Here is a 15,398-nt window from a genome sequence, read left to right on the forward strand (position 1 = left end):
GTAGACAGGGTGTAGAGAGAGTGTAATCTGATACCCTGTGTAGTGTGTACTGTCTGTAGACTGGGTGTAGAGAGAGTGTAATCTGATACCCTGTGTAGTGTGTACTGTCAGTAGACAGGGTGTAGAGAGAGTGTAATCTGATACCCTGTGTAGTGTGTACTGTCAGTAGACTGGGTGTAGAGAGAATCTGATACCCTGTGTAGTGTGTACTGTCAGTAGACAGGGTGTAGAGAGAGTGTAATATGATACCCTGTGTAGTGTGTACTGTCTGTAGACTGGGTGTAGAGAGTGTAATCTGATACCCTGTGTAGTGTGTATTGTCAGTAGACAGGGTGTAGAGAGAGTGTAATCTGATACCCTGTGTAGTGTGTATTGTCAGAAGACAGGGTGTAGAGAGAGTGTAATCTGATACCCTGTGTAGTGTGTACTGTCAGTAGACAGGGTGTAGAGAGAGTGTAATCTGATACCCTGTGTAGTGTGTACTGTCAGTAGACAGGGTGTAGAGAGAGTGTAATATGATACCCTGTGTAGTGTGTACTGTCTGTAGACTGGGTGTAGAGAGTGTAATCTGATACCCTGTGTAGTGTGTATTGTCAGTAGACAGGGTGTAGAGAGAGTGTAATCTGATACACTGTGTAGTGTGTATTGTCAGTAGACAGGGTGTAGAGAGAGTGTAATCTGATACCCTGTGTAGTGTGTGTTGTCAGAAGACAGGGTGTAGAGAGAGTGTAATCTGATACCCTGTGTAGTGTGTACTGTCAGTAGACGGGGTGTAGAGAGAGTGTAATCTGATACCCTGTGTAGTGTGTACTGTCAGTAGACAGGGTGTAGAGAGAGTGTAATCTGATACCCAGTGTAATGTGTACTGTCAGTAGACAGGGTGTAGAGAGAGTGTAATCTGATACCCTGTGTAGTGTGTACTGTCAGTAGACAGGGTGTAGAGAGAGTGTAATCTGATACCCTGTGTAGTGTGTACTGTCAGTAGACAGGGTGTAGAGAGAGTGTAATCTGATACCCTGTGTAGTGTGTACTGTCAGTAGACAGGGTGTAGAGAGAGTGTAATCTGATACCCTGTGTAGTGTGTACTGTCAGTAGACAGGGTGTAGAGAGAGTGTAATCTGATACCCTGTGTAGTGTGTACTGTCTGTAGACTGGGTGTAGAGAGAGTGTAATCTGATACCCTGTGTAGTGTGAACTGTCAGTAGACACAGTGTAGAGAGAGTGTAATCTGATACCCTGTGTAGTGTGAACTGTCAGTAGACAGGGTGTAGAAAGAGTGTAATATGATACCCTGTGTAGTGTGTACTGTCAGTAGACAGGGTGAAGAGACAGTGTAATTCAGTAGACAGTGTAATTCAGTAGACAGTGTAATTCAGTAGACAGTGTGATTCAGTAGACAGGGTGTAGAGAGAGTGTAATCTGACACCCTTTGTAGTGTGTATTGTCAGTAGACAGGGTGTAGAGACAGTGTAATTTAGTAGACAGTGTAATTTAGCAGACAGTGTAATTCAGTAGACAGGGTGTAGAGACAGTGTAATTTAGCAGACAGTGTAATTTAGCAGACAGTGTAATTTAGTAGACATGGTGTAGAGACAGTGTTATTCAGTAGACAGTGTAATTCAGTAGACAGTGTAATCTTGTAGACAGTGTTATTCAGTAGACAGTGTAATTTAGTAGACAGTGTAATTCAGTAGACAGTGTAATTTAGTAGACAGTGTAATTCAGTAGACAGTGTAATCTAGTAGACAGGGTGTAGAGACAGTGTTATTCAGTAGACAGTGTAATTTTGTAGACAGTGTAATTTAGTAGACAGTGTAATTTAGTAGACAGTGCAATTCAGTAGACAGTGTAATTTAGTAGGCAGGGTGTAGAGACAGTGTTATTCAGTAGACAGTGTAATCTTGTAGATAGTGTAATTTAGTAGACAGTGTAATTTAGTAGACAGTGTAATTTAGTAGACAGTGTAATTTAGTAGACAGTGTAATCTAGTAGACAGGGTGTAGAGACAGTGTAATCTTGTAGACAGTGTAATCTTGTAGACAGTGTAATTTAGTAGACAGTGTAATTTAGTAGACAGTGTAATTTAGTAGGCAGGGTGTAGAGACAATGTTATTCAGTCGACAGTGTAATTCAGTAGACAGTGTAATTCAGTAGACAGTGTAATTTAGTAGACAGTGTAATTCAGTAGACAGTGTAATTTAGTAGACAGTGTAATTCAGTAGACAGTGTAATTTAGTAGACAGTGTAATTCAGTAGACAGTGTAATTTAGTAGACAGGGTGTAGAGACAGTGTTATTCAGTCGACAATGTAATCTAGTAGACAGGGTGTAGAGACAGTGTAATTCAGTCGACAGTGTAATTTAGCAGACAGTGTACTGTCAGTAGACAGGGTGTAGCCATAGGGTTTGGTAAACAGTAGTTCTGTTTACTTTGTTTTCTCTGAAGCTGTTGGATACCTGCATTGTAAAGTCATTATCAGCTATCAGGGCAGTAGCTACTAATCTTTATCATATCTGTCTAATCAAAGCCATCCTATTTTGTAAACAAAATTCTGATAATTTACAAGTGTTGATACACACACTTCTTACACTAGCTAACAGATTTGTTTTTCACAACTATTGATGAAAACATTTTCAGGAAAATTAATCTTTGTTTCACTGGTTTGTTTGAATCCGACATAAAGTGATCCTGGTTTTACTTCAGTTTGTATTGTCTGTTAGAATTATTTCAGGCTTGATTGAATAAACAGCAAATAATAAGATGTAACATGAGAACAATAAAGGAAAAAAAGTTAACATAGGACCAGATTTCATGTCCTGAGTAGGTAATACAGCATACGAAAGTGTAGTAATAGTAATTAGCAAAACACATTGACTTGAATTTGATATACAGAAGGTAGAGTTTTATTGAGTAGTCAGACTGGTAAAGTGTTATACAACTATGACCCAGACATTTCTGTATTCAATGATACATTTACATAGGCTTTTTATTACCCATCAAGGTTGATAACATTGTTGAGTTACTCTCTGTTGTGTTTTGTTAGCTAGCTATAGAGATACTCCAGCGTTAAAATGTTGCCTACAATATCGTACACTTTTTCTATATAAAATTTGTGTCAATAGTAGGTTTATGGTGAAGAAGGATACATTATCTACCTATTTGTAGCTAAATAGGAATTGATATCACACAGAATAATCTTCACAGGAAAACTGTTATCATTTATATTTATGTTGAATGTTTCTAAAGGACTTTTTAAATGATGAGGTGGCTATACACGATGTGGTTAAATGTCTAACACTTCCAATACGAGCAATACAAATGTTATAATTACTCTAAAAAGTACACCATAATTACAATATAAAAATTTCATTTCAAGGTGACAGTAAAAGGAGTGTAATATCCTTGGACAGAATACTAAAATTAGATAGATGATAGGAGATTAAATCAAACATCAACACCATTTCTATGTTCTCTAATTTTAAAAGATCTATTGAAGGACATATGACTGTAAAGGAAACTTGTCAATAAAAAAAAAAAAAAAGACTATAAAAGAAACATGTCTTTGACGAAAACTTGTCTTTAAAGCAAACTTGTCTGTAAAGCTTGTCTGTAAAGCAAACTTGTCTGTAAAGGAAACTTGTCTATAAAGGAAACTTTTCTGTAAAGCAAACTTGTCTGTAAAGGAAACTTGTCTATAAAGGAAACTTGTCTGTAAAGCAAACTTGTCTGTAAAGGAAACTTGTCTTTAAAGTAAACTTGTCTATAAAGGAAACTTGTCTATAAAGGAAACTTGTCTATAAAGCAAACTTGTCTGTAAAGCAAACTTGTCTTTAAAGTAAACTTGTCTATAAAGGAAACTTGTCTATAAAGTAAACTTGTCTGTAAAGTAAACTTGTCTATAAAGTAAACTTGTCTATAAAGTAAACTATAAAGCAAATATAAAGCAAACTTGTCTTTAAAGTAAACTTGTCTATAAAGGAAACTTGTCTATAAAGGAAACATGTCTTTAAAGTAAACTTGTCTATAAGAAAACTTGTCAATAAAGGAATCATGTCTATAAAGGAATCTTGTTAATAAAGGAAACTTGTCTATAAAAGAAACTTGTCTAGAAAGTGAACTTGTCTATAAAGGAAACTTTCTATAACAGAAACTTGTCTATAAAGGAAACTTGTCTATAAAGCAAACTTGTCTTTAAAGTAAACTTGTCTATAAGAAAACTTGTCTATAAAGGAATCTTGTCTAGAAAGGAAACTTGTCTATAAAGGAAACATGTTTATAAAGGAATGATGTCTTTAAAGGAAACTTGTCTATAAAGGAATCTTGTCTATAAAAGAATCTTGTCTATAAAAGAAAGTTGTTTATAAAGGAAACTTGTCTAGAAAGGAAACTTGTCTATAAAGTAAACTTGTCCATAAAGGAATCATGTCTTTAAAGTAAACTTGTCTATAAAGGAAACTTGTCTATAAAGTAAACATGTCTTTAAAGGAAGCGTGTCTATAAAGGAAACATGTATATAAAGAAAAATTTGTCTATAAAGGAAACAAGAATATAACAGGAGCTTGTCAATAAAGGAATCATGTCTATAAAGGAATCTTGTTAATAAAGGAAACTTGTCTATAAAGGAATCTTGTCTATAAAAGAAACTTGTCTAGAAAGTAAACTTGTCTATAAAGGAAACTTTACTATAACAGAATCTTGTCTATAAAGGAAACATGTCTATAAAGGAAACATGTCTATAAAGGAAACTTGTCTATAAAGGAAACTTTACTATAAAGGAAACTTTACTATAAAGGAAACATGTCTATAAAGGAAACTTGTCTATAAAGGAAACTTTACTATAATCTATTTTAATCCATCTTACCTGTATAGGTTAATCAATTCATCAGGATATGAAATGATTCATTTTTCAATACATATTTGTTGTATATATACAGTATTCATACTTTACTTATAGTGGTCCTGAAAAGATACTAAACAAACTGCCACTTGACTCTCATGTTGTCAGTCCTGTCTCATATCGTTTTCTCCTTAGTCAGCAAGAAAAAGAAAGAACAAGAAAGAAAGAAGACTTTTGCTTTCTGATTTTGTTGAAATAACAATTATAAGTGGTAAAAACCATCCTTACATTTACTCCATTCTCTTGGCATTGGTATGTAGGTCTGTACCACTTTATTGTACTGGTATCATATACTAGGGATCATGTGATGTTCCTAACAACATGTGTATCGTGTTAGAAATATCTTAATCGAAGGGTGTGTAAGGTAATAAACATTTCATCACAGCTATTTGAAGTGTATCACTCCACTACAGCCCAAATTATCTACCGATTGTGGACGTACAGATTGCAGAATATAGTATACATTTATGATTATCAGTAAGATCATTGACAGCTTGGAGTTTTGACTGCTGCAGTTTTCAGCCAGTAAACATCCTACAGAACATGCCTATGTCATTTTTCAACAACAAAACTTTCTGTAAAAAGGAGGCGTAATTTCTCCTCACTTACATCAGAAGAGCAAAGTAAACATAACATTAGACAAAGTCAAGTGCTAATACTAAAAAACGTACTGGTATGATCCTTATGGTTTTAAATTATCTATAGTAGTTTTCCATGTCTTGTTTGACAGGCATATACCATTAATAACAACAAAGTAATGGTAGGATTGCCAGCCACCAATGTATTGTATCCTGGGATTCATACATTGTTGACATGGTTAGGAGAATCCTTGATCAGATCTAGTCCTGGTTGTTATTTTTCAGCAAGTTGTCTGTTTGTTGGTAAACATATATTAATGATAATCAGTTTCTGTCAATGGACATCTTTCCCATTACCATTATGTTGTAGATGTATATTTCAGTTTTATTTCTTGTTCAGAAATAAGATTGTTGAATAATTCTAACCTAGATTCATCCTCCTACCTAAAGATTAATAATTTCTACAAATACGATGGTCAACTATTCAGGTAATCCATATGTATAGTTGACTTTTACATATCTAGACTCTAGACTGTATTTCAGATTATTTGTTTATGTTATCCGAAAAAGAACTTTCAAAATATGAACCATTCAGAAAATGGGAAGTTGATCTGTGACATAAGATTTTATTAGTAATTGATAACAAAATCCATTGACAAATTGTCATCCCCCTGTACCTCCCTGAGAAGTAACTATTTAAAATTTGATTTACAAAATCGACCACTGGGACTTTGAAAGCGAGTCATGGTTATTTACATTATCAAACATGATAGCCAATGATCCTGACATCTTACTTGTAAAATATCAACAATCTAGACAATATGGAACTTGAGAAGAAATTCTTCCAAAATTGATTACCCAACATAGCCAATAGATAACGACTAGAGCTTCCTATATATAAAAATTAAAGCCCTATATGTTGCATAACTGAGAAGTTTTTCAAAGTTTTTTACCCAAAATATCTGTTTTTCAAATTTGACCCCTGCAGGAGCTGGAAGTAGAATTTTCAGACAAGTTTTTATTAATATGTTATATAACAACTGATCACAGTATGCTTCAGAAACAAATTACACCACAGTGTGCTTTTTGGTTATTGAGAAAATGCTATAGAAATATTCTGACATAATTGACCCCTATGACCTTGAAAGAGGGTGAAGGTCATTTGTATCAGCAGACTAATGGCTATTACCAGAGCTTCCTTAACATGAAATATCAAGACTCTAGACCCTATGGAAGTTTTTCAAAGTTTGTTACCTAATGTAGCAATTGTCAGCTTTGACCCCCATCAAGGACTGGAAGTTGAATTTTCAGACAAGGTTTGATCAGTATATACAATAGCAGTTAATCACAGTATGCTACTAACAAAATGTCATCATCATGTGCCTCTTGGTAATTGAGAAAATGCTATGGAAAGAATTTGTCTAAATTGACACATGTGACCAAGAAAAAATGGGTCACGATTATTTATATCAACACACTTGATATTTAATTACTACAGCTTCCTATATATAAGATATCAAAGCCATATACGTTGCAGAACTGAGAAGGTTTCCAAAGTTAGTTACCCAAAATAGAAGTTTTCAACTTTAACCCCTAATGAGAACCAGTAGTTGAATTTTTATACAAGCTTTCCCCAGATGTCCTCTACCATTTAGTAGCAATTTTCAACTTCATCAGAAAAAGCAAAATAGCCGCCATGACGTCGTATACAATTTTATCTGTAATTGCAATATCTTACTTTCATAGTTCTTGCTTCTTATCAAAATAATTTCTGAAGAGCATAACTTGCCCTTCATTGAAACTATGATAATGAAACTTGGTGTATATATTGGTCATACTGACTATATATGCAGTGTACCAAAGTCAGAACCTCCAACCACTAAATTACAGAGTTATTGCCCTTTGTTAAACCTTTTGAGTCCAGAGTATAGTTATACTTTCGTCTAAGTTAGGACAATTAAACATGGTGTATACATTGGTCATACTTAGAGGATGTACAGTGTACCATATTCAGTGCCTGAAACCCCCTAATTACAGACATTTTGTGTCCAATTAAGTCCTTTTAGGGGAACATTCATCAGTTTCACTGATATTCTTGTTCAGATATCAAGTACATGTTCTCTGTCAATTTATGTTTTTATCTGTAAAACTTTTTCCACATATTAAAGTCAGAACATGTATCACATGGCCCAGAAAAGATAAAACCTGATATATCAATTACAGCACATACTTGTGTATAAGTGATGTTACCTGTCTGTTTACCACAGGTTTCATATAAAACAGCTAACATATAGGGTCTAATCACTCATACCTTCCTCTTTATGTTTTTTGGTAAGTGATTGTGTCTTAGTGAGAAATAGACTATCATACTGTTACGGTGAGAAATAGACTATCATACTGTTATAGTGAGAAATAGACCATCATACTGTCTTAGTGACAGACAATGATATTGCCTTAGTGACTAACAGAACTGTCACTTCACATTCCTGTTGTATATGCTCATGAACCTAGCTGCCTGGGGGTAATGTCTATTTCTAATGCTAATGTAATACTGTCTCTCAGGTAGATTTATAGGGAAGGAAATAACACTAATCCCTTGTCATTGGTTCACTTGGTGCTCCACAGTGTACATGTCCCAGCACATTTTATTGAAGATGACAATATTGCTTTTTTCTATTTTTTCCTAATTTTTCAATTGTTGAAATATTTTGTGTATAATGTCACTGGTGTTGTACATTGTAGAATATTTTTCATTGGCTGAAGCAATCAGTAATTGATCGTGATGTCATAATATACATGACATTACATAATGAATTCAAAATGGCACAACAAAATATTTACCACTCTATGGCATTGCATCTTTATGACCTTACCAAATGTAGCAGGTAGTCGAGACAGTAGAAGTGGCTCACTTTATCTTACTTTTTTATTGGTAGTTGAGACAGTAGAAGTGGCTCACTTTATCTGACTTTTATGGGTAGTTGAGACAGTTAACTTGACCCACTTTATCTGACTTTTATGGGTAGTTGAGACATTTAACTTGACTCACTTTATCTGACTTTTATGGGTAGTTGAGACAGTAGTAGTTGACTCACTTTATCTTACTTAAATTGGTAGTTGAGACAGTCAGGTTGACTCTTTTTATCTGACTTTTATTGATAGTTGAGACAGTCAAATTGACTCAATTTATCTGACTTTTATTGATAGTTGAGACAGTCAAGTTGACTCACTTTATCTGACTTTTATTGGTAGTTGAGAGAGTAGTAGTTGACTCACTTTATCCGACTTTTATTGATAGTTGAGACAGTCAGGTTGACTCTTTTTATCTGACTTTTATTGATAGTTGAGACAGTCAAGTTGACTCACTTTATCTGACTTTTATTGGTAGTTGAGAGAGTAGTAGTTGACTCACTTTATCCGACTTTTATTGATAGTTGAGACAGTCAGGTTGACTCTTTTTATCTGACTTTTATTGATAGTTGAGACAGTCAAGTTGACTCACTTTATCTGACTTTTATTGGTAGTTGAGACAGTAGTAGTTGACTCACTTTATCCGACTTTTATTGATAGTTGAGACAGTCAGGTTGACTCTTTTTATCTGACTTTTATTGATAGTTGAGACAGTCAAGTTAACTCATTTGTTCTACTGCAGCATGGCAATCTTGTTCATATAAGTATGTATACTAATTTAAAATGTATATAAGGTCATATAGATATTGTACCTTTACAGATGTGTTGTTATGGATACTGCTGACAGCAAATATTCATTACATATGTGATATCAATGTAAAATAAGATTCCAGATCTCTATTCATACGTAAAAACAAATTTCAAACTGTGCTATGCTTAATTGAAAGTTTGATGAATGAAGAAATTGCTCCGTATGGGAACACTTGAGAAAATGGGGCCGCAATAGCTTAGTCGGTCAGAGTGTTGGCCTATGTGATCTCGGGTGAAGATTTGAGGTGCGTAATTGGGAGCTTCCTATACCTGTGGCAATTTTCGTTTCTCAAGAAATTCAGAAATGGACCAGCCTTGCTATGATGGTTGACATCGACCTTCTCGGGAAGTTCAGAAATGAACCAGTCTGTGCTGTGGTGGTTAACATTGACCTTCTCAGTAAGTTCAGAAATGAACCAGTCTGTGCTGTGGTGGTTGACATTGACCATCTCAGTAAGTTCAGAAATGAACCAGTCTGTGCTGTGGTGGTTGACATTGACCATCTCAGTAAGTTCAGAAATGGACCAGTCTGTGCTGTGGTGGTTGACATTGACCTTGGATATTGACCTTTCAACAAAAATGCCAAAATTTTGTTCATAAAACACTTTGTTTGTAGGGTCATGGAATGTGGAGATATCTGTTGTAAGTGATGGTTTTGAGGAGATTTGTTTAGAATGTCAAGATGATGTAGTTATCATTGATGTCTGTTCTGGACCAAACTCCACTCACTGACACTAATGTTATTGTAAAATGGATATTTATTGGAGATTGGCACCTAATGCACTAAAATGCTCATATAAAAGCCCACTAGATCCTGGTATTAGATTTCAATAAAATGGTGAGTAGCTTAAATTCTTATCTCTAATGGGTGTACCTAAATGTTGGCTGTGGGTGAATGACCCCAGTTTATCTTGACCAGACCAACCTTTTATCTATCAATGTAAATTGGTAAAAAGCATATGTTTAAGGTTTTGTTGTGACTGTGCCAGAGTTTACAAGCACTATCTGTATATAAACATGTCACTCATTCATTGAGGTCAATCAGTTCTCTCAGGTAAGCTGGTAAGAGTTATCCCCCTTGGTTTAAAAGTGCATCAATCAAATCTTCCGTGATTAAAAATCTGTCACAAAACTTCAGTACATCGAACCGATAACACTTTTCCATGAATCCAAAGTGGTCATTAAAACTGAATGTATCCAAAATCAATGTAAAGTGTATTTTTTGAAATCGCAAAATTATATAATTTTATAGAAATTATATAAATGTAATACAAAAATGTGTTAATATTTTATGGAATAAAAGTGATATTTAAAAAAAAATGATGCGTAAATACAAAATTGATCCTACATTAAGTGAATGTACTCTATCTAATCTGTAAGCAGTATGAGTCAGGGGTCCATACATGTATCAACCTGATCAAGGGAAATAGCATAGATAATGTTATGTTTAAAATATCAAAAGTTTTATCTAAACTGAAACTGAAGAGATAGAGAGTTTTCATCCAGGATGTCATATGGATCAGAATTAATTATTGTTGATTTGTATGTGTGGTATGTGGTTTAATGATATTTAGACATTTTAGAGTCTGTTGTAACACAATCTGACACGTCCCTGGTTCTAAAGATGTAAATACAAAATTTCAAAATACATGTGGATTCAACCAAGAAGATCTAGATTATCCTGGAAATATACCAGACATTAAACGGACTAATGGGTTAGCCAAGTCTGGAGGCTGATCTGGGCTGCAGTAATCTGTTCTAAAGTGACTGTATGTTATGTAATTTTGTGTAATAGTCAGCACTGAGAAGTAGAGAAATATGGCCCCCTCCTGATACTCAACAGATAGTACTGCATACCTAACACATGGAAACCCTGGCCACATCAAACCGGCATCTCTGTCAGCATTCCAAATGGCCTGTTATAATGGGGCATTTTCAAGGATACACCTGTTTGATTACTTGAGATTTCCACAGGGATTATCTCCCTTGTCTTGATTTTTTCAAAAATCCTTATAAACTTATGAAAGTGTCCCATTCAAAATGAAATCTCAACCAAGAGTCGGACAAAACCATTATACTGCATGTTATTTTGCTAACTATTTCAATAAACATTTAACAGAATTTTTAGATGTATTACAAAGTAAATAAACATTAGAAAAAAGAAGTGAAGGTAAAGTGCATTGTTGTGAGTACATCAGCCATCACTTGCACATCTTGTATACCTTCAGTCATGAATTCACCAAAGACTCAATCAGTCTATCAGAAGTAAATGGCTGTCTGCTGCAAAATGCCTGTTGTAATTTACAGGACTTTTTCTTTTCTTTCAGATAATACTGAAAGTCTATGTAGATGACCTTGACCATCGATGCATTGAAGTTCCTGTGAGTCCTGAAACAACATGCTCTGATGTCGTATCTTTGGCCCAGGAGCCTGGCGGAGGGGCTACATACTGCCTTGTACAAATATGGAAAGGTCAAGGTAAGGTACAGCTAAAGGGGTAGGGAGATGGGTGGTGATGACTAGACCAGGAGAGGTAGGGAGATGGGTGGTGATGATAAGACCAGGAGAGGTAGGGAGAGGTAGGGAGATAGGTGGTGATGATAAGACCAGGAGAGGTAGGGAGAGGTAGGGAGATAGGTGGTGATGATAAGACCAGGAGAGGTAGGGAGAGGTAGGGAGATGGGTGGTGATGATAAGACCAGGAGAGGTAGGGAGAGGTAGGGAGATAGGTGGTGATGATAAGACCAGGAGAGGTAGGGAGATAGGTCATGATGATTAGACCAGGAGAGGTAGGGAGATGGGTGGTGATGACTAGACCAGGAGAGGTAGGGAGATGGGTATTAATGACTAGACCAGGAGAGGTAGGGAGATGGGTGGTGATGATTAGACCAAGAGAGGTAGGGAGAGGTAGGGAGATGGGTGGTGATGACTAGACCAGGAGAGGTAGGGAGATGGATGGTGATGACTAGACCAGGAGAGGAAGGGAGATAGGTCGTGATGATTAGACCAGGAGAGGTAGGGAGATGGGTGGTGATGACTAGACCAGGAGAGGTAGGGAGATGGGTGGTGATGACTAGACCAGGAGAGGTAGGGAGATAGGTGGTGATGACTAGACCAGGAGAGGTAGGGAGATGGATGGTGATGACTAGACCAGGAGAGGAAGGGAGATAGGTGTTGATGACTAGACCAGGAGAGGTAGGGAGAGGTAGGGAGATTGGTGGTGATGACTAGACCAGGAGAGGTAGGGAGATAGGTGGTGATGACTAGACCAGGAGAGGTAGGGAGAGGTAGGGAGATGGGTGGTGATGACTAGACCAGGAGAGGTAGGGAGATAGGTGGTGATGACTAGACCAGGAGAGGTAGGGAGATGGGTGGTGATGACTAGACCAGGAGAGGTAGGGAGATAGGTGGTGATGACTAGACCAGGAGAGGTAGGGAGAGGTAGGGAGATAGGTGGTGATGACTAGACCAGGAGAGGTAGGGAGATGGGTGGTGATGACTAGATCAGGAAAGGTAGGGAGATAGGTGGTGATGACTAGTCCAGGAGAGGTAGGGAGAGGTAGGGAGATGGGTGGTGATGACTAGACCAGGAGAGGTAGGGAGATGGGTGGTGATGACTAGACCAGGAGAGGTAGGGAGATGGGTGGTGATGACTAGACCAGGAGAGGTAGGGAGATGGGTGGTGATGACTAGACCAGGAGAGGTAGGGAGAGGTAGGGAGATGGGTGGTGATGACTAGACCAAGAGAGGTAGGGAGATAGGTGGTGATGACTAGGCCAGGAGAGGTAGGGAGATGGATGGTGATGACTAGACCAGGAGAGGTAGGGAGAGGTAGGGAGATAGGTGGTGATGATTAGACCAGGAGAGGTAGGGAGAAGTAGGGAGATGGGTGGTGATGACTAGACCAGGAGAGGTAGGGAGATGGATGGTGATGACTAGACCAGGAGAGGTAGGGAGATAGATGGTGATGACTAGACCAGGAGAGGTAGGGAGAGGGGTGGTGATGATAAGACCAGGAGAGGTAGGGAGAGGGAGATAGGTGGTGATGATAAGACCAGGAGAGGTAGGGAGAGGTAGGGAGATGGGTGGTGATGACTAGACCAGGAGAGGTAGGGAGATAGGTGGTGATGATTAGACCAAGAGAGGTAGGGAGATAGGTGGTGATGACTAGACCAGGAGAGGTAGGGAGATGGGTGGTGATGATTAGATCAGGAGAGGTAGGGAGATGGGTGGTGATGACTAGACCAGGAGAGGTAGGGAGAAGTAGGGAGTTGGGTGGTGATGACTAGACCAGGAGAGGTAGGGAGATGGGTGGTGATGACTAGACCAGGAGAGGTAGGGAGAAGTAGGGAGATGGGTGGTGATGACTAGACCAGGAGAGGTAGGGAGAGGTAGGGAGATGGGTGGTGATGACTAGACCAGGAGAGGTAGGGAGAGGTAGGGAGATAGGTGGTGATGACTAGACCAGGAGAGGTAGGGAGATGGGTGGTGATGATAAGACCAGGAGAGGTAGGGAGATAGGTGGTGATGATTAGACCAAGAGAGGTAGGGAGATGGGTGGTGATGATAAGACCAGGAGAGGTAGGGAGAGGTAGGGAGATAGGTGGTGATGATTAGACCAGGAGAGGTAGGGAGATAGGTGGTGATGACTAGACCAGGAGAGGTAGGGAGATGGGTGGTGATGACTAGACCAGGAGAGGTAGGGAGATAGGTGGGATGACTAGACCAGGAGAGGAAGGGAGATAGGTCGTGATGATTAGACCAGGAGAGGTAGGGAGATGGGTGGTGATGACTAGACCAGGAGAGGTAGGGAGAGGTAGGGAGATAGGTGGTGATGATTAGACCGGGAGAGGTAGGGAGATGGGTGGTGATGACTAGACCAGGAGAGGTAGGGAGATGGGTGGTGATGACTAGACCAGGAGAGGTAGGGAGAGGTAGGGAGATGGGTGGTGATGACTAGACCAGGAGACGTAGGGAGATGGGTGGTGATGACTAGACCAGGAGAGGTAGGGAGATGGGTGGTGATGACTAGACCAGGAGAGGTAGGGAGATAGGTGGTGATGACTAGACCAGGAGAGGTAGGGAGATGGGTGGTGATCACTAGGCCTGAAGAGGTAGGGAGATGGGTGGTGATGACTAGGCCTGGAGAGGTAGGGAGATGGGTGGTGATGACTAGGCCTGGAGAGGTAGGGAGAGGTAGGGAGATGAGTGGTGATGACTAGACCAGGAGAGGTAGGGAGATGGGTGGTGATGACTAGGCCAGGAGAGGTAGGGAGATGGATGGTGATGACTAGACCGGGAGAGGTAGGGAGATGGATGGTGATGACTAGACCAGGAGAGGTAGGGAGATGGGTGGTGATGACTAGACCTGAAGAGGTAGTTAGATGGGTGGGGATGACTAGACCTGAAGAGGTAGGGAGATGGGTGGTGATGACTAGGCCAGGAGAGGTAGGGAGATGGGTGGTGATGACTAGGCCAGGAGAGGTAGGGAGATGGATAGTGATGACTAGACCAGGAGAGGTAGGGAGATGGGTGGTGATCACTAGGCCTGAAGAGGTAGGGAGATGGATAGTGATGACTAGACCAGGAGAGGTAGGGAGATGGATAGTGATGACTAGACCAGGAGAGGTAGGGAGATGGGTGGTGATCACTAGGCCTGAAGAGATAGGGAGAATGATGGGATGACTACAGCTAAATAGTTAGGGAGTTAATGACTTGAATTGGAGAGGTAGGGATTTTGGTGATGATGATGAAAGATCCTGTAATTTATAATTTGTGTTTAGGTATAGGATTACACATGAATATCTTTAATTTGTGTTAAGGGTATATGGTTGCCATACCCATATGAATACCCAGTTTCCTTCATTTTTTGTGGGGAAAAATTTGATTTAATCATAATTACATTCTGACCTAGGTGATGAATATTGATAAATTCTACTTCAAATTCAATTCAAGCAGGGAAAAGCATTGGACCAACATTAACCTAAAACCTTGTTATGTCAGAACGAGGTAACTTATATCCTTCAGGAAAGTTCGGGTTTTGTTTTCAGAGCAAATACTAAAAGAAGATGAAAACATCTATGAGTTTCTCAAACAGTGGAATGATCAAGATGACGATATCAAGTTTGTTCTTCGCCGTGTTTTACCTGGAAACTCATTTGTCAGTGGTGTTTCAAAGGAGCAAGGAGCAGATGGTAAGTTTT

General features: G+C 38.6%; 1 protein-coding gene across 1 annotated transcript in view; it reads left to right on the plus strand.

The window, feature by feature from the left end:
• Positions 1-15,398, plus strand: part of LOC132556681 (apoptosis-stimulating of p53 protein 2-like) — an 82,642-nt gene that overhangs the window by 16,244 nt on the left and 51,000 nt on the right. The window contains exons 3-4 of the mRNA XM_060221115.1: positions 11,523-11,673; positions 15,246-15,389. Of these exons, the coding sequence (XP_060077098.1) occupies positions 11,523-11,673; positions 15,246-15,389 (295 nt within the window). The remainder of the gene's footprint in view (positions 1-11,522; positions 11,674-15,245; positions 15,390-15,398) is intronic.

The sequence above is a fragment of the Ylistrum balloti genome, unplaced genomic scaffold (genome assembly GCF_031769215.1).
Source record: "Ylistrum balloti isolate Yb309-2 unplaced genomic scaffold, AGI_CSIRO_Ybal_v1 Utg370584, whole genome shotgun sequence".
Taxonomy (NCBI): domain Eukaryota; kingdom Metazoa; phylum Mollusca; class Bivalvia; order Pectinida; family Pectinidae; genus Ylistrum; species Ylistrum balloti.